The sequence below is a fragment of the Mya arenaria genome, chromosome 7 (assembly GCF_026914265.1).
Source record: "Mya arenaria isolate MELC-2E11 chromosome 7, ASM2691426v1".
NCBI lineage: Eukaryota > Metazoa > Mollusca > Bivalvia > Myida > Myidae > Mya > Mya arenaria.
In genome coordinates this window covers 22,135,094-22,157,631 of record NC_069128.1, presented here as the reverse complement: position 1 = coordinate 22,157,631, position 22,538 = coordinate 22,135,094, and the positions used below count along the sequence as shown (strand labels likewise).

General features: G+C 35.2%; 2 protein-coding genes across 2 annotated transcripts; one reads left to right on the top strand and one right to left on the bottom strand.

Annotated features, from left to right (window-relative positions):
* Positions 1 to 4,675: 4,675 nt before the first annotated feature.
* On the bottom strand, positions 4,676 to 10,997 carry LOC128241839 (uncharacterized). The gene is made up of 2 exons (XM_052958938.1): positions 10,844 to 10,997; positions 4,676 to 9,670 (listed from the first exon to the last, which is right to left on the bottom strand). The coding sequence occupies exon 2, from the start codon at positions 9,588 to 9,590 to the stop codon at positions 7,815 to 7,817; it is 1,776 nt and encodes a 591-aa protein (XP_052814898.1). The 5' UTR covers positions 9,591 to 9,670; positions 10,844 to 10,997; the 3' UTR covers positions 4,676 to 7,814.
* A 16-nt stretch (positions 10,998 to 11,013) lies between these two features.
* LOC128241840 (uncharacterized) lies at positions 11,014 to 21,578 on the top strand. The gene is made up of 2 exons (XM_052958940.1): positions 11,014 to 11,226; positions 15,179 to 21,578. The coding sequence occupies exon 2, from the start codon at positions 15,222 to 15,224 to the stop codon at positions 16,440 to 16,442; it is 1,221 nt and encodes a 406-aa protein (XP_052814900.1). The 5' UTR covers positions 11,014 to 11,226; positions 15,179 to 15,221; the 3' UTR covers positions 16,443 to 21,578.
* Positions 21,579 to 22,538: the final 960 nt, after the last annotated feature.

Here is a 22,538-nt window from a genome sequence, read left to right as displayed (position 1 = left end):
TATTTTTAACCACATAAATTGACGTTTAAGCAGCTATCTGTATAACTCTATAAATGATTTGGCCCATATTCTGAACTTTATATTATCCATTGAAATAATTCACTGGTCCATAACTATTACTACTACAATGAAACGCATAGGGATGTTGGTCATAACCTTAAATTGTCCAACATACATTTAATGCGAATGACTGTGAATTAGCTGCGGTTAAGGATGCTTGCTTGTTTTACAACCATCTTCTATGCTAAAAAATAGCCGTCTGCCCGACAAGGCCCATGGGACAGCTTATGTCAGTTTTGAATTGTTCTGGCTTGTGCCTTCTAGGTATGGCTTTGCCTGAATACTTGTTTGTTTAAGTGTTTTAGTTGTCAGCTGACAGTTCATTTATTGTATTACATATATAAGTTTTTATAATTGTACATAACTTGTTACAAAACCAATTGGATAAAGGAAAACGATCAGAAAAAGACATTAACAATGGTTATAAGTTTGTTCAATCTTTGCGTTATATGTTTATAATTTTCAATAACCGACGAATGTAACACTGTGTTTCTAATGTGTAAGTGTAAGAATTCTGATGTTTTTTAGGATACAAATAAATATAATGAGTAGCTACATTATGTGTTTCAAATTTTGTGTCTACGTATTTTGTGACATGTTCTGGTAAGTTTTTCCGTTTTAAAACCCCAGAAATTATAATTTCGTTGATAAACGACAACTTGAATACATTCCCATTCAGTTGAAACAGTATTTTCTATCTCTAATATATTCAATATCAATAAAAAGTTAAAAGTGGATTACTAGAAACAATGCTTTAAACCGGATAATTGTATTAGATGTGTAAGTTGTGTCTGACAACCAAGAACACAAACGTATGACGTACAATTTGGATCAAAGGTCACCTTAAGCCGACTCCAGTGTCACAAGGGTGTGTAAGTTTATTTATATTTACACTCGGGCAAAGCCAATTCAGCGAGGGCTCCTATGAGATTGTTATTCATTTTAGTTTTATTTTGGAGCATGGTGCAAAGACAGAATATAACCCTGGTTCTTAAATATGCATCAGTGTATAGCACTGTCACACGGGACCCCCATTTAACGTCCCTCCCGGACGACGATTAGTATTTTTTAGTGGTGCAATGGGGAATCGAACCTGCGACCCCTGGCTTTAAAGTGAAGTGTGTTACCACAAGACCACCGATTCGCCACTAAATTAGAGGCGCACATTTATTTCATTCATATAACTGCAGGTGCACCTTTACATTTAGACCCCTCTATGTTGAGACTAGCACCTCAAATTAGGCAGGTGCAGCTCTAACTTAGATAGGGGATCAATTTAGAGTTAGGTTAATACTCTGATATTGTATTTGCAACGTCAAAGTTTTGATATTTGATGGTATGAATTAAAATGTTTAAATAAACAAACAAGACACTACTTTAACATATCATTTATTAAGTAAATACAAGCACGAGCACAAAACAATATATATATAACATTCATTGATTTAAAATGATAAACAACTTGTCTAGATCTTTATTATTTTGAGAAAGCAAGTTTTCATATCTGTTGATATAATGTTACGCACGAAAATGCCAATTAGGTGCGATATTATAGTGAATGTTAAAGGCGCACATAATGAGTTTAATAAATAAATTAAATAAATTTTTACAACTAACGAATATAAACATAATTTCATTCATTTTGGTAGGGAGATCACTTGAAAGCATTACGTGCGTTGTCAGTTATGAACAGTGCATCAAAGACAACGCCCACTTGCACCGGTCAAGCTTATCTTATAGCCAAAACTCATTTACAACATATATACAAAGTCAACGCCCACTTGCACCGGTCAAGCTTATCTTATAGCCAACACTCATTTACAACATATATACAATGTCAACGCCCACTTGCACCGGTCAAGCTTATCTTATAGCCAACACTCGTTTACAACATATATACAAAGTCAACGCCCACTTGCACCGGTCAAGCTTATCTTATAGCCAACACTTGTTTACAACATATATACAATGTCAACGCCCACTTCCACCGGTCAAGTTTATCTTATAGCCAACACTCATTTACAACATATATACAATGTCAACGCCCACTTGCACCGGTCAAGTTTATCTTATAGCCAACACTCATTTACAACATATATACAATGTCAACGCCCACTTGCACCGGTCAGCTTATCTTATAGCCAACACTCGTTTACAACATATATACAATGTCAACGCCCACTTGCACCGGTCAAGCTTAACTTATAGCAACACTCATTTACAACATATATACAATGTCAACGCCCACTTGCACCGGTCAGCTTATCTTATAGCCAAAACTCGTTTACAACATATATACAATGTCAACGCCCACTTGCACCGGTCAAGATTATCTTATAGCCAACACTCATTTACAACATATATACAATGTCAACGCCCACTTGCACCGGTCAGCTTATCTTATAGCCAACACTCATTTACAACATATATACAATGTCAACGCCCACTTCCACCGGTCAAGCTTAACTTATAGCAACACTCATTTACAACATATATACAATGTCAACGCCCACTTCCACCGGTCAAGTTTATCTTATAGCCAACACTCGTTTACAACATATATACAATGTCAACGCCCACTTGCACCGGTCAAGTTTATCTTATAGCCAACACTCATTTACAACATATATACAATGTCAACGCCCACTTGCACCGGTCAGCTTATCTTATAGCCAACACTCATTTACAACATATATACAATGTCAACGCCCACTTGCACCGGTCAAGCTTATCTTATAGCCAACACTCGTTTACAACATATATACAATGTCAACGCCAACTTGCACCGGTCAAGATTATCTTATAGCCAACACTCGTTTACAACATATATACAATGTCAACGCCCACTTGCACCGGTCAAGATTATCTTATAGCCAACACTCATTTACAACATATATACAATGTCAACGCCCACTTGCACCGGTCAAGATTATCTTATAGCCAACACTCATTTACAACATATATACAATGTCAACGCCCACTTGCACCGGTCAAGATTATCTTATAGCCAACACTCGTTTACAACATATATACAATGTCAACGCCCACTTGCACCGGTCAAGATTATCTTATAGCCAACACTCATTTACAACATATATACAATGTCAACGCCCACTTGCACCGGTCAAGATTATCTTATAGCCAACACTCATTTACAACATATATACAATGTTAACGCCCACTTGCACCGGTCAAGATTATCTTATAGCCAACACTCGTTTACAACATATATACAATGTTAACGCCCACTTGCACCGGTCAAGATTATCTTATAGCCAACACTCGTTTACAACATATATACAATGTCAACGCCCACTTGCACCGGTCAAGCTTATCTTATAGCCAACACTCGTTTACAACATATATACAATGTCAACGCCCACTTGCACCGGTCAAGTTTATCTTATAGCCAACACTCATTTACAGCATATATACAATGTCAACGCCCACTTGCAACGGTCAAGTTTATCTTATAGCCAACACCCATTTACAACATATATACAATGTTAACGCCCACTTGCACCGGTCAAGATTATCTTATAGCCAACACTCGTTTACAACATATATACAATGTCAACGCCCACTTGCACCGGTCAGCTTATCTTATAGCCAAAACTCGTTTACAACATATATACAATGTCAACGCCCACTTGCACCGTTCAAGCTTATCTTATAGCCAAAACTCGTTTACAACATATATACAATGTCAACGCCCACTTGCACCGGTCAAGCTTATCTTATAGCCAACACTCATTTACAACATATATACAATGTCAACGCCCACTTGCACCGGTCAGCTTATCTTATAGCCAACACTCGTTTACAACATATATACAATGTCAACGCCCACTTGCACCGTTCAAGCTTATCTTATAGCCAACACTCGTTTACAACATATATACAATGTCAACGCCCACTTGCACCGGTCAGCTTATCTTATAGCCAACACTCGTTTACAACATATATACAATGTCAACGCCCACTTGCACCGGTCAAGCTTATCTTATAGCCAACACTCGTTTACAACATATATACAATGTCAACGCCAACGTGCACCGGTCAAGCTTACCTTATAGCCAACACTCGTTTACAACATATATACAATGTCAACGCCCACTTGCACCGGTCAAGCTTATCTTATAGCCAACACTCGTTTACAACATATATACAATGTCAACGCCCACTTGCACCGGTCAAGCTTATCTTATAGCCAACACTCGTTTACAACATATATACAATGTCAACGCCCACTTGCACCGGTCAAGCTTATCTTATAGCCAACACTCGTTTACAACATATATACAATGTCAACGCCCTCTTGCACCGGTCAGCTTATCTTATAGCCAACACTCGTTTACAACATATATACAATGTCAACGCCCACTTGCACCGGTCAAGCTTATCTTATAGCCAAAACTTGTTTACAACATATATACAATGTCAACGCCCACTTGCACCGGTCAAGCTTATCTTATAGCCAACACTCGTTTACAACATATATACAATGTCAACGCCCACTTGCACCGGTCAGCTTATCTTATAGCCAACACTCGTTTACAACATATATACAATGTCAACGCCCACTTGCACCGGTCAAGCTTATCTTATAGCCAAAACTTGTTTACAACATATATACAATGTCAACGCCCACTTGCACCGGTCAAGCTTATCTTATAGCCAACACTCGTTTACAACATATATACAATGTCAACGCCCACTTGCACCGGTCAAGCTTACCTTATAGCCAACACTCATTTACAACATATATAAAATGACCCAAAAGGACCAACAAATAAATAACTACACTGTAGACTAAAGACATACACCTTATATCAAATATTTTTGTCGTATTCAACGTATATAATGCTGGTCATGTTAGAATTTTAGAGATATTTGAATTAATAAACTGACAAACTGGTGCAACTTTCAATGGTTTGCCCACATATGAGATGGCGGGGCATAAGATAGAGACTAAGACAGCCGGGGGTTCCAGCAAGCTAGTAATTTATAGATGCCACTCTAATGCTAGCTACTATTCTGTATAAATGCCAACCTAATGCTATTTATTTATATGTAACATGCCAGACTAATGCTAGCTACTCATATGTTGGTGCCATGCTTATGTTAGCTACTTATATGAAGATGCTAGACTAATGTTAGCATCTCATATGTTGATGACAGACTAATGTCAGCTACTTAAATGTGAATGACATAATAACGTGAGCTACTTATATGTAGATGCCAGACTAATTTTAGCTACTCTTATGTGGATGCCAGACTAATATTATCTACTCCTATGTAGATGCCAGACTAATTTTAGCTACTCTTATGTGGATGCTAGACTAATGTCCGCTTCTAAAATGTTAATGACATAATAACGTGAGCTACTCAGATGTGGATGCCAGACTTATTCTAGCTACTCTTATGTGGATGCCAGACTAATGTCAGCTACTAAAATGTGAATACTATAATACTGTGAGCTACTCATATGTGGATGCCAGGCGTATGCTAGCTTCTCATAATTATGTAGATGCCAGACTAATGTTAGCTACTCCTATGTAGATGCCAGACTAATGCAAGATACTTATTCGTTGATGCCAGACTAATGCGAGATACTAATTCTAGATGTCAGATTAATGTAAGCTACTAATTTGTATATGCCAGACTAATGCAAGATACTAATTGTAGATGTCAGACTAAAGTTAGATACTAATTTGTAGATGTCAAACTAATGAAAGATATTAATTGTAGATGCCAGACTAATGTTAGCTACTCATATATAGATGCTAGACTAATGCTAGCTACTGATATGTAGATGTCAGACTAATGTTAGCTACTGATATATAGATGCCAGACTAATGTTTGCTACTCATATATAGATGCCAGACTAATGTTTGCTACTCATATGTAGATGCCAGACTAATGTTAGCTACTCATATATAGATGCCAGACTAATGTTAGCTACTCATATATAGATGCCAGACTAATGTTAGCTACTCATATATAGATGCCAGACTAATGTTAGCTACTCATATATAGATGCCAGACTAATGTTCGCTATTAATATGTAGATGTCACTATGTAGATGACACTCCATTTATAAAAACGTATTCAAGCAGTATGTAGAAAAACAAGTACTAAATACATGGAACAGTTTCAAAAAAGTTCACAGTAATTACTCGGATACGTTTGATTCGCCATAAGTTATCCGATGCACGTCTTAAGAAAAGTGCAGTTTTACCTAATCTTTTTCAATATTCTTGGGCGTGGTTTACCTTTAATCTTATGATAATTTCAATCAGAAATTAAAATAACTATACACATATCAGAACCTTTAAATCGACTGTAACTTTTTTGCATGAAATAGTTGGATTCAGTTCTACACAAATCGAACCTACTCTCTAATTATCTAATACAGCGTAAAATTATACAACCAGGGATTTCTCTCAATTATGGATATAAATGCAAAACTGTCAACATATAGCTAAATAAATACGATCATATACAGATGTTGTAATTTAATACAAACTCGTATTATATTATTGAATTACTTATTTGCATTAAAAAGTTGTTTTCAATTCTACACAAGTTGAACGTTCACTCTAATCATCTAATACAGCATTAAACTATACATGTTGCGATTTCTCACAGTCGGGGATATAAATGCAAAAATGTAAACAAGATATTTGAAATTTATGATCATACCCTATTGTTCTAATAAAACACAAACTTGTATAATAAAATAACAACCTACGAAATTAAACACTAATAGAATAAAACAAAAGTAGCCGCTACGTTGTTCAATATTGCTATATCTTACACAGGAATTTGAAAGCACTTTCTCGGCGGAAACTTGCACTTACATTCAATTTTACGAATTTTTGTAAGTGCATGTTGATGACATATCCATAGTGCTTCCTCAAACGACATTCCCTGGCTAAAAGCATGTTTTTTTTTAAATGTCAAGCAAATCTGGCCTTGATTAATGCAATATCCGATACACATTTCTAATTTTTGGACTGCAGAAAATTGAAATAGTCCAATAATATTTTACTTTTTTATATTTGGTTGAAATACGGTATAACGACTATGTTTTGCATTAGAACAAAATGAAGCGGGGCGTACAAACTTAAGCAGCAGAGACCGATAAACTGAACATTACTTTTTACTTGGCCTTACATATCATCTCGGCTGATAGCAATCCCAGTGTAAAGGTCGAATGTACTTGTAATGCCTTATATGATCTCTGCATTTAAATAGTGCACAGGACAATATTTTACAAAAAAATACATAAGGATCACGTACACAAAACAACGCTTGAACTAATATGAACACAATTACTATGGAATAAAACTAATTAATAAACATCATTCTGATAGGCTGTATTTGGCTCAATGAGATTTTGTTCCCAAACAAAGTATTTTGTGATCATTGCCATGTACTAGAGGATACACTGTCGTTTTATATGAGATTGCAAATATGTTTGGTAAATTCATATTAATTGACACTCGCGCTAAATTTTCTAAACGATACAATTTGCGTTCATTTTGCATGAACCGATCGACCTTTCGTGACCTCGGTAGGCGGAGTATCGCAAGAATGACCTTGGCCATGCATATGTAAAACACGAACGCAAAATCCAAGGAACAGATCGACCGAGCGTTCATACTGCATAAAGGAATGAAAAATAAGAATGAATCCTTTTGTATGTTTGAACATTCCGATAAAACTTGCCCTACAACGTCAATTTATCTTCAGACTTTCATGGCTAATGACGTCATCGTGATCATTGTCGTCAGCTGGTCACAGATGTCACTTTGTCCTGAAAATCCACGTCTTATTCTTGGCAACTTACACCAACGCGCAAAATGGCTGGTATCATTTGAGAAAAACACAAAACGTTGTTCCCCTACTCTTGACCTTGCCCTTGCAATTACCTTTTCCGTTTCGTACACTTCAAAGTTTGTTGTTTTGTATTCAAGAACACATTGACTGCCATCAAACGGCAGCGTGACCTCCTCATCCTTAATTGTCCTATGCGAAAATAAACCACAAAACGCATAATGGGCGATTCGACATTTCATTGAGGTTTTGTTGGAATGTTCTGTTTCCAGGACAACTGCATCGTGGAGTAAATTCCAGTAGTAGTATCTGATGATGTCACCAGGTGCTACGTCATCTGCTGACGTAATAGGTCTCGTGGACACGTTCAGTAAGGGCTCATTCAGTTTATAGCATTTGTTACAAATGTGTTTTCTCTCATGTAGAAATTCGTTGCGTTTCCTCTCATCACTCAAACCAACAAATCCATTAAGTACAAAGAGCCTGGCAACCAGTTCCACTTTGATATTTTGCAAACTAAATTTCTTTCCTGTGACGCAAAACGTTGCGAAATGCTCACAATTGTTATCCAATAAATGATAGTCGTATTTACTAGTTGTACCTTTAGCTTCGCAAATAGCCTTTGCCCTGCTGGCTACTTTGATGTTTTCGAAGACTCGTTTTTTGTATACCACGACATGAATCCGGTCTTTAGTAAAATCCAATGACCTTTCAGATTCTTTTATCAATGCTTTCCTACCAAATGGGAAAATACCAAATACTGCCCCGGAAAAGCTATTTGTAGCCTCTATTATTTTGATCTTTTCATTTCCAAATTTTGCCGAAACAATTGCATGATGATCGTAAATTCTTCCGTTATATGTGATATGATCTCCGATTTCTATATCGTCATAAGAAAAGACTGGGATTGCTTTCACGCATTCGATGCATTGCCCAAAGTGTTCAATGTCTTTTTGGTCTATTCGAAAATCATATTTTATAAGCTCGTCGACGTCTGTTCTCTCGGGTAGAATGCTTTCACTTTCCGATGCACGGCTTGACCTTTGAACTTGGACTGATTTAAAATCAAGCGGTCTCTGCTCGTCGACGTCTGTTCTCTCGGACGGAATGCTTTCACTTTCCGATGCAAGTTTTGACCTTTGATCTTGGACTGAATTATCATTAAGCGGTCTCTGCTCGTCGACGGCTGTTTTCTCGGGTGGAATGCTTTCACTTTCCGATGCAAGCTTTAACCTTTGAACTTTGACTGAATTATCATTAAGCGGTCTCTGCTCGTCTTCGGCTGTTTTCCCGGGTGGAATGCTTTCACTTTCCGATGCAAGTTTTGACCTTTGATCGTGGACTGAATTATCATTAAGCGGTCTCTGCTCGTCTACGGCTGTTTTCTCGGGTGGAATGCTTTCACTTTCCGATGCAAGTTTTGACCTTTGATCTTGGACTGAATTATCATTAAGCGGTCTCTGCTCGTCTACGGCTGTTTTCTCGGGTGGAATGCTTTCACTTTCCGATGCAAGCTTTAACCTTTGAACTTTGACTGAATTATCATTAAGCGGTCTCTGCTCGTCTACGGCTGTTTTCTCGGGTGGAATGCTTTCACTTTCCGATGCAAGTTTTGACCTTTGAACTTGGACTGAATTATCATTAAGCGGTCTCTGCATCCCCGGTGAACTGTCTTTAACATTTGTCATTTTGTATGGTTCATGTCCAATGTCAAAGTAATCGATTTTCCCTGATGGGCTGCAGTGTCATTCCTTAGAAGCGGTAAATTCTGAATTAAATAATAACAATATATACATTTATTATGTTTGTATTAGTAACAAAGTTACTAAATAATTAGCCTAAGTGAATAACACATAATTGAGACTGACACATGTAGTTATTGAGTCGACAATATATATAAACTCCCCTTCAATAATTTATATATTTTCCATCCTTTAATTTTTCTTCTAAATCCTGTTTATATCATTACATGTATTTCCTTTCAGGCGGTTCATGGAGTGTGTCAGTGAAGTATTAGTAGATATTTTAAAATATAAATATAAATCAAACGCCATGGTTTCACAATGTAAATTCAACCTGGCGTGCTTTCCACAATAAGCATACAAATAAATGCAACATATGCTGTCAGGTTACAATCACTTTCAATTATCGTTCAAGTTGGTTTCTACTTTCGGTTTAGTTTAACACTTGCATTACCTGCATTAATATTTCTAAATGAGTATAATGGCACTAGCGGATTTAGACGGGGGCACACCCGGCGCGCGCCCTCTATAATTGTTATGGTTTATTCAATATCCAAGGAACAACTTGAATGCAATATTTCAGACTAAAATATCTCAATATTTCCTTCAAGCCCCAATTAACCAATTAAACCATGTATTATTTGTATTTTTGGGAATCGACCGCACGCTCATTGTTGTTCTTCCAAAGTTCGCCCCCTCTAACGCATAATCCTAAATCCGCCCCTGTATTGTGTTTTTCAACAAACCGCCCCTGTAATGTGTTTTTCAACAAAATGCTTTAGGCGTGATTATCACGAGTAAAGAATGAGTCAAATATCTATTAAGCTAAAAATATTTTCAACATTTCTTCAAAGTCACTTCATTGTTCCACAGTAATTCGATGCTAGTAATTTATAAATCAGGTTTATGATTTATAAATATGCACCCAACATGTGAACATGGTATATTTGCATGCCGTAATTTGAATGTTATCTTCCACAAGTTATTTGATCGTATTCAATATTTCTTTGTTTGTTATTTTCGTTCTGTATTAAAAAATCCGTTGATCTATTTTCAGTATTGTTTGTTTATTTCGTTCTGTATTGCAAAATGCGTTGATCTATTTTCAGCATTGAAGTGTTTGATATATTATCAACACAGTCATTAACATTGTCGAAACATTGATACTAGCATGAAAACAGTAACGTTCTGATGTTTACCTTTTTGCAAACTTAAAATCCTTTAGCCTGGTGTGCACTAGTTAACATTCAGCATTTAAAACATTTGTTTACAACATCCTTCATCGAACTAGGGATTATATTCAATGTTTTTTGTCTGGATATTTATGGGGATTTCCCACCGAAACTCCAGCAGACGAAAAACGAAAACATTGAACGCTAAGATCCACTCAGGATTGTACGCACTACAAGGCGGTTTAAAGCTGCAGTTTATTTCTAAAAATATTAGTGTGACTTTATATGTCAAACATGTATGAGGAGTGTTGTTCGAAAGGAATTACCGTTCCGAACTGTTCTATTTGTGGCGTGTGCATTGTAGCAAATTCTGTATTTCTGTGATTGAAACACTCGACTGGAAAACAGCAGTAAGTATAAACTTATATGTCAAAACAATAATGAAACTTTTGTATGTAAAAAAATGAATACGAATAAGAGGCGGTATCACGAGCGGTTCAAGGCTTTGATGTTAGAGGGGGCGCAATATCGGGGCTTAACTTTGTGCCACAATCCCTAGATCATAGTCATACATGGTTTATCAATGGAAATGGGATACGGGGAGTTCCCGATAATTATCTGTCTACTTTTTGTCTGCATGTACATTTGTATGCATTCTGCTGGTGTAATTAAGAATGTCTCATTTCCTCATAGTGATAATATTGCCATAATTGTTTTCTTCTTTAATTGCATCATTTATTTTCGATATTTGGGCTAAAGTTTCAATCGATGTAAATCCACTTAGACAAGTTGAAGCCTTGTCAAAGCGTTCATATCGTATTTCACATCGGTTTACGAATGCAGATTGAAAACTAGATTGCGAATTCATCTTGATTTCTAGCTTTGCAACCAGCTATGCCAAAACAATAACTAAAGTTGTTGTAACCTTAATATGATGCAGATTGAAATCTAGAACGTTCGTATTCGGCTGGTTGTCTTAGATTTGCATAAAATAAAAACCAAATCAGTGTGTGTGTCAGACAACGCGAAAACTTTTTCTCCTTCACAGGACATTGCGACAGGTAAACACTTAAAGTTTACCTGTCGCAACAAATTTTTACCTGTCGCAATGTTACAAACAGTATTCGGTTACATCAGCCTAAACCTTGATTTTAAGTCTCTTTTTTAAATAAGTTTTGTAATTCCCCATTGTAACAGGTTTAGATCTTTTTGGTTAGATTTGTCCTACAGTACTATAATAAATTACAAAAAAAGCTAAACATCATGTAAAAAAAATCAATATTCGAATCTTATGTCATAATTTTTTTCTTCCCTTGCCTCCCAAAAAAAACTCATATCTGGTTCACCTACCCATGGAACAGCTAGATCCTACTCTTTTAATTCATCTTTAAATTAAAGATACAGTACAGTTATAAAATGTAACGAATTGTACTACAAGTCAAACTCAGGCACAACATTTATGCAAAAACGAAAGTAGATTTCTTGTTATTGGCAATGTTAAACAGAGCGGAAAGAAAGTCAGCTTGGTATATTAATCATCATATTTAAATTAACACGATTGCCGGGAACCACTTCGCCGAAAAATAAATACATACGGAATTTTGTAATTTCCGAACATTTCCGTAAAATAAAAGTATTATAGTACGAGCTGAGATCGGAACCTTACGCGTTTTATCGGCTTTTACGGAAACATGTCGAAACGGGGTTTACAACTAGTGATACACGGATTAACACGCTGAATAATCATGATATAATAGTTAAAAATAACTCTGAACATTTATTTAGAAACTGAAAGTAAATTTTCCGAAAATTAAACGGTGCTGACTGTAATTTTTCACCGGACATAGTGACCGACCAAAACAAAAGTTTCGTCGGTCAAAATGGAAATATACCGGACATGTCCGACTGTCCGACGGACATTCGCATTGTCTGGTGTGTGTGTGTTTCCACAAAAGTGTTTCTCTTTTTTAACTGATGATATGCATAATTATCTATTCTGTGTGTATATAAAGTCGGTTAGTATTTCTAAGTAATATCTTAAGTTTAGCTTGGAATGGAATGTTTGCCATGTTAAATCCCGGCTGTCTTTCCCTCGTTAAGTGCCCTGGTGTCACAGTAGGAGTCAATTTCCCCTGTATTTGTTGATTGGCTCAGGGCCATTTAGAGTAGACACTTTCAGAGTAGATAAGCTCATTATTTCAGTAATTATTGTTTTAAGTGCATGTTTTGTTTGTATTGAAATGTTTCTTGGGTCATATAATATCGTTTCTGATTAAAACTTCTTCTTCTAATACATAACCAAGTCTGGTATAAACAATATGCATGGTCAATGTATTTATTAAATTATATGTTTTTACTGCATTGTTATAACAGTTTTAATATTATTTGAAGAAGTGAACACAATAATAGATAATTAGATCATATATTTAGTTCATTTCCTTAATCAAACCTTCAGTACTTCACAGCAGGACACTCAGATCTGAGATCTGATCAGATAGACAGCAGGGGACGATTAAGATTAAAATCATGTCGCAGAAGTTGTGAGCTATATAAGGATTTTTTGTGCGGGGTGGGGGAGTGGGGGTCACTTGGAGAGGACCTACACCTAGGTATTAAAGGAAAGCTCGTTCTTTACGCTCATTCGCATGTATTAAAACATATCTACTATAAATAATGTATTGGCCACCGGCTTGGAACGGTCAGCACAACTTGGGGGGGGGGGCACTGGGTGTTACCGCCTTGTAATTGTCTTCTAACGCACTGATTATGGAAAACCCATTCAATCACTAGGCCAAAAATATGTTTTGATATTTTTTATTTTTTTTTTCTGAATATAAATAACTTAAATTACCAAAGCCGAGAATGCCCCTTTATCATTTATAAAAAATCATGATCTTATCACTTGTGAATATATATATTAAAACACCCCATATTTATTTTGGGCTTTTAAAGCTTAAATTCTCTTTTAATATTTCCCAGCAGTAACATAAGGGTCCCGAGGGACACAAATCTAGATGCTAATTGTAGTTATTCATACTGAATGCATGTTTCTTAATATATGTCTATACCCAGGGGCGTAGCCAGCGTTACGCACTAACGCATGTGCGTAACATCAATTTGAAAAATGAAAACAATAAATATGGCCAAAAATGGCATCAAAGTAGTGATGCCACCCCAACCCCGAAGCCCCTAAGGCTACAGTGATATTCCCCCTACCACACCCTCCCCATTTCGTGCGTAACATTCAGTTATGCCTGGCTACGCCGCTGAAAGCTCTATATGTTTTTGAGTATGAATTTATAATTCACTTGATGCTTGAGTATGTACACATAACATGCAACTCTAATTAGGTCTTCCTTCATCGAACCAGTTGCATTTTGTCATAAGAACTAAACCAACAACGTAATATACTAGTCATTATCATATTAACTCATAGCGACCTTCACCACTCACTCACAATGATATCGGAATTTCCCTGATTCTAAAAATAGATATGGAATTCCAAAAGAAACCATAACAACATCGACACAAACACGCTATTTTAAGTAAATATAGTACGTTTAATATGATCAGGTATGTTCATAAGGTTTAAAACTATTTTTGCATTGTCTTCTTTCTAATATTCTTTTCACCAATAGTTTGTATTTATGATAAAAGCTAAATCTAGTACAAACGGCTAAATGAATGTAGTCATAACAACAGTACGAGAAGGAAATATATGTCTTTTGAGACGTATTTCGTTTCCAAGTAATCAGTTCGGTGTTTCTTTATGGCATCTAACCATTTAATATTCGGCTTATGCGTTTGTCCCTGTTGTTCGCATGCTATATAAGAAAATAGAACACCGCTACATCAGTAAAAGTATTTCGTAAAATTTTGAATAATATCATTAATTTAATGTAGTAGTTCAGCTTATATGTGCTGATCTAAGTTTAAGTTGATTGCCAGTGAAGTAAATTATTGCAAACACAATTAAAATTACCAAAATTACCAAAAAAACACAATTAAAGTCATTAAATTTAAATGCAAAATTCAATATACTACGCGATCTACTTGCAGATGACTTGATCATACATATTTCTGACTGTGTGAACCGTCCATATACATCCGAGGTTGTTCCGATAAAAATGGCAGTGGAGTTCCAAATGGCACCGCTTAAGACGGCGTTAGGGACGCTGATAATGTTACAAGTTCCATTGCTGGCAATGGACATATCAAATAGATCCAAATCCGATATGTTCAAACTTTGGATGTAATTTGGAACGCCAAGTCTACACTCATCAAATATTTGAGTTTATGTGGAAATGGCGTTCCATACTCATTGGCGTCCGGAATGTAATAACGTTATCAAATATATTTCAGGTGAAGTATTCTGCATAGTGTACCGTGTGTTTATCAACGAGACATGGAGTCCCCGGACGGGCCGATGGAAGCGACTATGATTAGATTGCGCCAGCTTGGTCTTGACGACCTCCAAAGACCCACTGATTTGCAGTCGATTATCTATGAAAGAAAAGAGAAAAGAGATGATTTCGGACCAATGCATACAGATTCAACAGAAGAAGATATTAATCAGCCGGATTATAAATTAGAAGGTCCTGACGAGTTCGGAAAATGTGCAGAATGCGTCAAAGCTGTACCTGTTTTCGCATATGATGATATGGAGGTCGGTGATCATATTACTTTTTATGGAAGATTGTATGATCACCATGCGATTGTGATTCAAAAACTAGGTGAAAACCAGATCAAAATCATCGAAGCCACGAATACACCAGCCGGGGCAGTCTTTGGTCTTATGTTCTGGAAAAAAGCTTTCATTGAGGAAACTGTGAAGACGCTTGATTACGCAAACGATATAATTAACGTTGTTGTTTACAAGAATCGGGTGTTCACGAAGGCCAAGGTTGCAAGACGTGCGAGAGTGTATTGTGAAAAGCAAAGAGAAAATCGTGATTTTGACTATAATGTTATCCAAAATAACTGCGAACATTTTGCGACGTACTGCGTGACCGGAACACCGTTTAGCATTCAAGCAGTAAAGTTTCTGATGGTGAGCAAACTTTTTCTAGGCAGTGGATTTCTTGGGATAAGCGATGAGAGAATGCGCAACGCGAAATTGTTCGAGAATAACTTCATATGCAGTCGATGTAACGAGATGAACAAACGCCTTCTAAGCGTAAGCGTGAAACCGATTTTATCAGCAGATAACGTTCACGCTGGTGACATCATCAGATACACGTACTATAATTTACTGCACGAGGGAGTCGTTTTGGAAACGAAGAGAGCTGACAAGTCATCAGTGAATGTCAGCATTGCGCATTACGCTTTTTGTGGATTTCTCTCACACAGAACGATAATTGAAGAAGAAAATACTATACGGTTTGATGGCAGTTACGCTGTTCTTCAATACGGGCCTCCGCAATACGAAGTGTTTCCACCAGAAAAAGTAGTCGAACGAGCAAAGTCTCGCATCAATGAGCAGCGTTTCGTCTTCTTTTCAAATGATTCGAGTCATTTCGCACGCTGGTGTAAGCTGCCACGAAAACGCAGCCAGTCGCGTGTACAGTTAAATGCCATTATGGAACAATCCTTCGATGAACAACAGGACTTAACATGTTCTCTTTGACTACATTGCGTTTGTCGATCAAACTTGTACGGACAAAATATGTTCGGAGATGTGTAACAAATAATTGACTGCAATGATGTATTGAATGTTAAAAAGTGTTGATTAAGATTAAACTAGGGTTAAGCACGTGTTGCTTAATGATTAAGGTTAACATTGCACAATAACCCAAAACTTTGAGGACAGCCAATCGGCCATCTACAAGAGTATGCAATCATGTGCCAATTTCACTGTGTTATTATGGCGTAATTGCACGCGATTCCTATCCAGGTTTAATCGCCAAGTACACGTTCATTTGGCACTTTCGATAAAGTAAGCAATAACTACTACGTTTATTTTTTTCTAAAATTTAACACTTAAATTATGGGTTTCTATACTTTAAGTGGTTTTATAAAATCGAAATAGATTTAAAGATAAAGATTAAATACTTTACTTGAGCTAAACAAATTTAACCTGAACAAGAACCGCGTCGTTGAACGGAATTTATTACATTTCTCAATACTATCTGTGTACATTAACCGAGTGACAACCGTGCATGTTTTATTATCCATTGAATGTATATTTGTATGGGATAGCATGTGAGAGTATTTATGTACATTAACCGAGCGACAACCGTGCATGTTTTATTATCCATTGAATGTATATTTGTATGGGATAGCATGTGAGAGTATTTGTGTACATTAACCGAGTGGCAACCGTGCATGTTTTATTATCCATTGAATGTATATTTGTATGGGATAGCATGTGAGAGTATTTGTGTACATTAACCGAGTAACAACCGTGCATGTTTTATTATCCATTGAATACATATTTGTATGGGATAGCATGTGAGAGTATTTGTGTACATTAACCGAGTAACAACCGTGCATGTTTTATTATCCATTGAATGTATATTTGTATGGGATAGCATGTGAGAGTATTTGTGTACATTAACCGAGTGACAACCGTGCATGTTTTATTATCCATTGAATGTATATTTGTATGGGATAGCATGTGAGAGTATTTGTGTACATTAACCGAGTGACAACCGTGCATGTTTTATTATCCATTGAATGTATATTTGTATGGGATAGCATGTGAGAGTATTTGTGTACATTAACCAAGAAACAACCGTGCATGTTTTATTATCCATTGAATGCATATTTGTATGGGATAGCATGTGAGAGTATTTGTGTACATTAACCGAGAGACAACCGTGCATGTTTTATTATCCATTGAATGTATATTTGTATGGGATAGCATGTGAGAGTATTTATGTACATTAACCGAGTGACAACCGTGCATGTTTTATTATCCATTGAATGTATATTTGTATGGGATAGCATGTGAGAGTATTTATGTACATTAACCGAGTGACAACCGTGCATGTTTTATTATCCATTGAATGTATATTTGTATGGGATAGCATGTGAGAGTATTTGTGTACATTAACCAAGAAACAACCGTGCTTGTTTTATTATCCATTGAATGCATATTTGTATGGGATAACATGTGAGAGTATTTGTGTACATTAACCGAGTGACAACCGTGCATGTTTTATTATCCAATGAATGCATATTTGTATGGGATAACATGTGAGAGTATTTGTGTACATTAACCGAGTGACAACCGTGCATGTTTTATTATCCATTAAATGTATATTTGTATGGGATAACATGTGAGAGTATTTGTGTACATTAACCGAGTGACAACCGTGCATGTTTTATTATCCATTGAATGCATATGTGTATGGGATAGCATGTGAGAGTATTTGTGTACATTAACCGAGTGACAACCGTGCATGTTTTATTATCCATTGAATGTTTATTTGTATGGGATAGCATGTGAGAGTATTTATGTACATTAATCGAGTGACAACCGTGCATGTTTTATTATCCATTAAATGTATATTTGTATGGGATAGCATGTGAGAGTATTTATGTACATTAACCGAGTGGCAACCGTGCATGTTTTATTATTCATTGAATGTATATTTGTATGGGATAGCATGTGAGAGTGTTTGTGTACATTAACCGAGTGACAACCGTGCATGTTTTATTATCCATTGAATGTATATTTGTATGGGATAGCATGTGAGAGTTTTTGTGTACATTAACCAAGAAACAACCGTGCATGTTTTATTATCCATTGAATGTATATTTGTATGGGATAGCATGTGAGAGTATTTGTGTACATTAACCGAGTGACAACCGTGCATGTGTTATTATCTATTGAATGTATATTTTTATGGGATAGCATGTGAGAGTATTTGTGTACACTAACCGAGTGACAACCGTGCATGTGTTATTATCTATTGAATGTATATTTTTATGGGATAGCATGTGAGAGTATTTGTGTACATTAACCGAGTGACAACCGTGCATGTGTTATTATCTATTGAATGTATATTTGTATGGGATAGCATGTGAGAGTATTTGTGTACACTAACCGAGTGACAACCGTGCATGTGTTATTATCTATTGAATGTATATTTGTATGGGATAGCATGTGAGAGTATTTGTGTACACTAACCGAGTGACAACCGTGCATGTTTTATTATCCATTGAATGCATATTTGTATGGGATAGCATGTGAGAGTATTTGTGTACATTAACCGAGTGACAACCGTGCATGTTTTATTATCCATTGAATGCATATTTGTATGGGATAACATGTGAAAGTTAAAAACTGTCTTGAAAAGTTATTGGGGATTAAAAAGGATGTTTGCTGTACATATTTTATTTCGTTACCATTTTAAAATTTTACTTTACATTTTATATGTAGAGACAGAAAATGTAAACAATACTGAAAATAGTAAAGCAATGAAGATGTTTTACTCTTCAAAAGATTGCAAAATATGACCTTAACGTCCGATAAGAGTTGCAATATAGAGCATATAAAGGAATCAGCAACAAGCAAACACCTTTCAAATGTACCGAAATTGTGTCGGGTCGGTCACCTGACATCAAGATTTAACATCATGGTTAACGAGTTTGTCAGAAAAAATAGCTTATGTGTGAGTCGAATTGCTTAAGTTTAAGTTTGCAACATTTATATGATTGTTCAAAGAGTGAGGTTGAATATTCATAGACTTCTTAACACCCGACTTCCAGTCTACACAGTGAACATTTGCTTTGCTTTGCTGACATAAATACTGATATTCAAATGTTTAATTATTCAGAAATATTGTTTTTGTATATCATACGTCAGCTATGTGCATTAATTGTGACATTATGTGTCTCTCGTCAGTGTCTATAAGGTCAATTTGACAAGTTTGCTTGTCCCTGTAGTTTCCATTAAATTATTAAAATAAATGCATTTGTCTATACATTTTGTAAATATTTGATAGTCCGTACTGAAGAAATGTTTATAACAAAATGAATGTCTTCAATGATGTATGTATAATAGTGTAGTTTCTATTTTGTAGATATATATATATATATATATATTTGCATGTTGACTAATATACATAATTGAAGTTATATTGAATGAAACAGTGTTTACGCTGTACGGAATAGGTGTGTAACACGTGAGAATTGTAAAAGCATTTCACATATAGTCATGTGTCAATATATATGGTACTAGCTGAATGTAAGTATATACCATGTTTGATTTTTATGTTTGACAAAAAACATAGCTGGTGTAATAGTTCTATTGTTGTATATGAGTGTTTTCTTCACCTTGAGTTTCTAATTGTTTCCGAATGTTTCTATTTAACAACTTTTAACTCATGCTCCATTTTTTATTGTTTAAAAAATAATGTTTAAAATATATGACCGGGCATTATAAAGGAATATCATAAGAGTGGATTTTTAACACAGAATATTAATGATATTAGAATATTAATGATATTTTGGTAAATTTCCATTCTTGACTCGCATAGAAAATAAGTAAAAACTCATAAGTTGATGTACGTCCTCAGGAATCCCGCTTGTCTCCGGTTATTGCTCTTGCCAGAACTTATTTAGTTCAGTTATAGACATTCAGACTGTTTGACAAGCATTGTATGATGTTCATGTTGTCCACAGGTCGAATATTAATCTTATATTAGAGAGATTGCTTAACACTTCATGTTCGGGTGTGTTTACTTGTGTACTACGTTTTTGTGTGGCTACGTCATTAGGGTATGTGTACGTGTGTACTTACTTTTTTCGCCTACGTCATCAGGGTATGTTTACATTGAATGAGCTTAAAACAGCATTCATAAAAGCACGAAGAAAGCGATTTATGTTAGTATATGTGAACATGTATACATACAAGTAGAAGTGTATAGCGCCATTCGCAAACGAATTTGGCTTTCAACGGCAACTTAAGCATTTTCGTGTAGCTAAAAGTAAAAAAACAATTAGACGTGCACGTCGTGTTTCGCAACTCTCTTTTATTTCACGTATCTACTTCATCTCCACAAAACGTATTACATACTGATATGTGTGGTTTTATTAGCATGAGAACGTGTGTACATGTATCGTTCACACACATAATATTTGTATATAGTTTCAATTGTAATCACGATTTGATGCTGTTTAAAGCGCCCCTTTAATCAGTTTCATGCGTTATCTTGTAATGATAATACCTACACCTTTATATAATTTTAGTATCATGATAATACCTAAACCTTTATATAATTTTAGTATTATGGTAATACCTACACCTTTATATAATTTTAGTATTATGGTAATACCTACACCTTTATATAATTTTAGTATAATGGTAATACCTACACCTTTATATAATTTTAGTATTATGGTAATACCTACACCTTTATATAATTTTAGTATTATGGTAATACCTACACCTTTATATAATTTTAGTATTATGGTAATACCTACACCTTCATATAATTTTAGTATTATGGTAATACCTACACCTTTATATAATTTTAGTATTATGATAATACCTACACCTTCATATAATTTTAGTATAATGATAATACCCACACCTTTATATAATTTTAGTATTATGATAATACCCACACCTTTATATAATTTTAGTATTATGATAATACCTACACCTTTATATAATTTTAGTATTATGGTAATACCTACACCTTTATATATATTTAGTATTATGGTAATACCTACACCTTTATATAATTTTAGTATTATGGTAATACCTACACCTTTATATATATTTAGTATTATGGTAATACGTACACCTTTATATAATTTTAGTATTATGGTAATACGTACACCTTTATATAATTTTAGTATTATGGTAATACGTACACCTTTATATAATTTTAGTATTATGGTAATACCTACACTTTTATATAATTTTAGTATTATGGTAATACCTACACCTTTATATATATTTAGTATTATGGTAATACGTACACCTTTATATATATTTAGTATTATGGTAATACCTAAACCTTTATATAATTTTAGTATTATGGTAATACCTACACCTTTATATAATTTTAGTATTATGGTAATACCTACACCTTTATATAATTTTAGTATTATGGTAATACCTACACCTTTATATAATTTTAGTATTATGGTAATACCTACACCTTTATATAATTTTAGTATTATGGTAATACCTACACCTTTATATATATTTAGTATTATGGTAATACCTACACCTTTATATAATTTTAGTATTATGGTAATACCTACACCTTTATATATTTTTAATATAATGCGTAAATCTTTACATACTTCACTGTAATATTGATTTAGAGTTTGAGCTCTTTTCGCTTCTGTAATTAAATCGTTGTAGCAAATAAATGTTTCCTATAGACTTTTCCAAAAGAGTGTGTATTTGATTTTATTGTTTTGTCAGTTGTCACACTTCATTGTCACACTACAACCACCTTTTTAACCGTTTATACATAGTGGAACCGTTATTAGAATGACTTACGTTTTTTTTCGGGCGGGTGGGCGAGCGGTTGGCGTCAAATACACCTATGAAACTGGATAACTAAAGTTAAGGTCGACATATTTTTACCAAACATGGTATATAGGAAGAGTTTATTACGACCTTTCACGTGATTGCGGTTGGGGCACCTAGGTTCAAGGTCACTAGTACTTTAAATATAAAAGAACGGTTGAAACTGAATATCTTTAGTTTCGGTTGACATATTGTGACCAGATGTGGTATAATATACGAAGAGGT

What these genes read in the sequence shown, in the direction of transcription:
- LOC128241840 (XM_052958940.1), top strand. Translation starts at nt 15,222, where the DNA reads ATGGAGTCCCCGGACGGGCCGATGGAAGCGACTATGATTAGATTGCGC.
- LOC128241839 (XM_052958938.1), bottom strand. Translation starts at nt 9,590, where the DNA reads ATGACAAATGTTAAAGACAGTTCACCGGGGATGCAGAGACCGCTTAAT.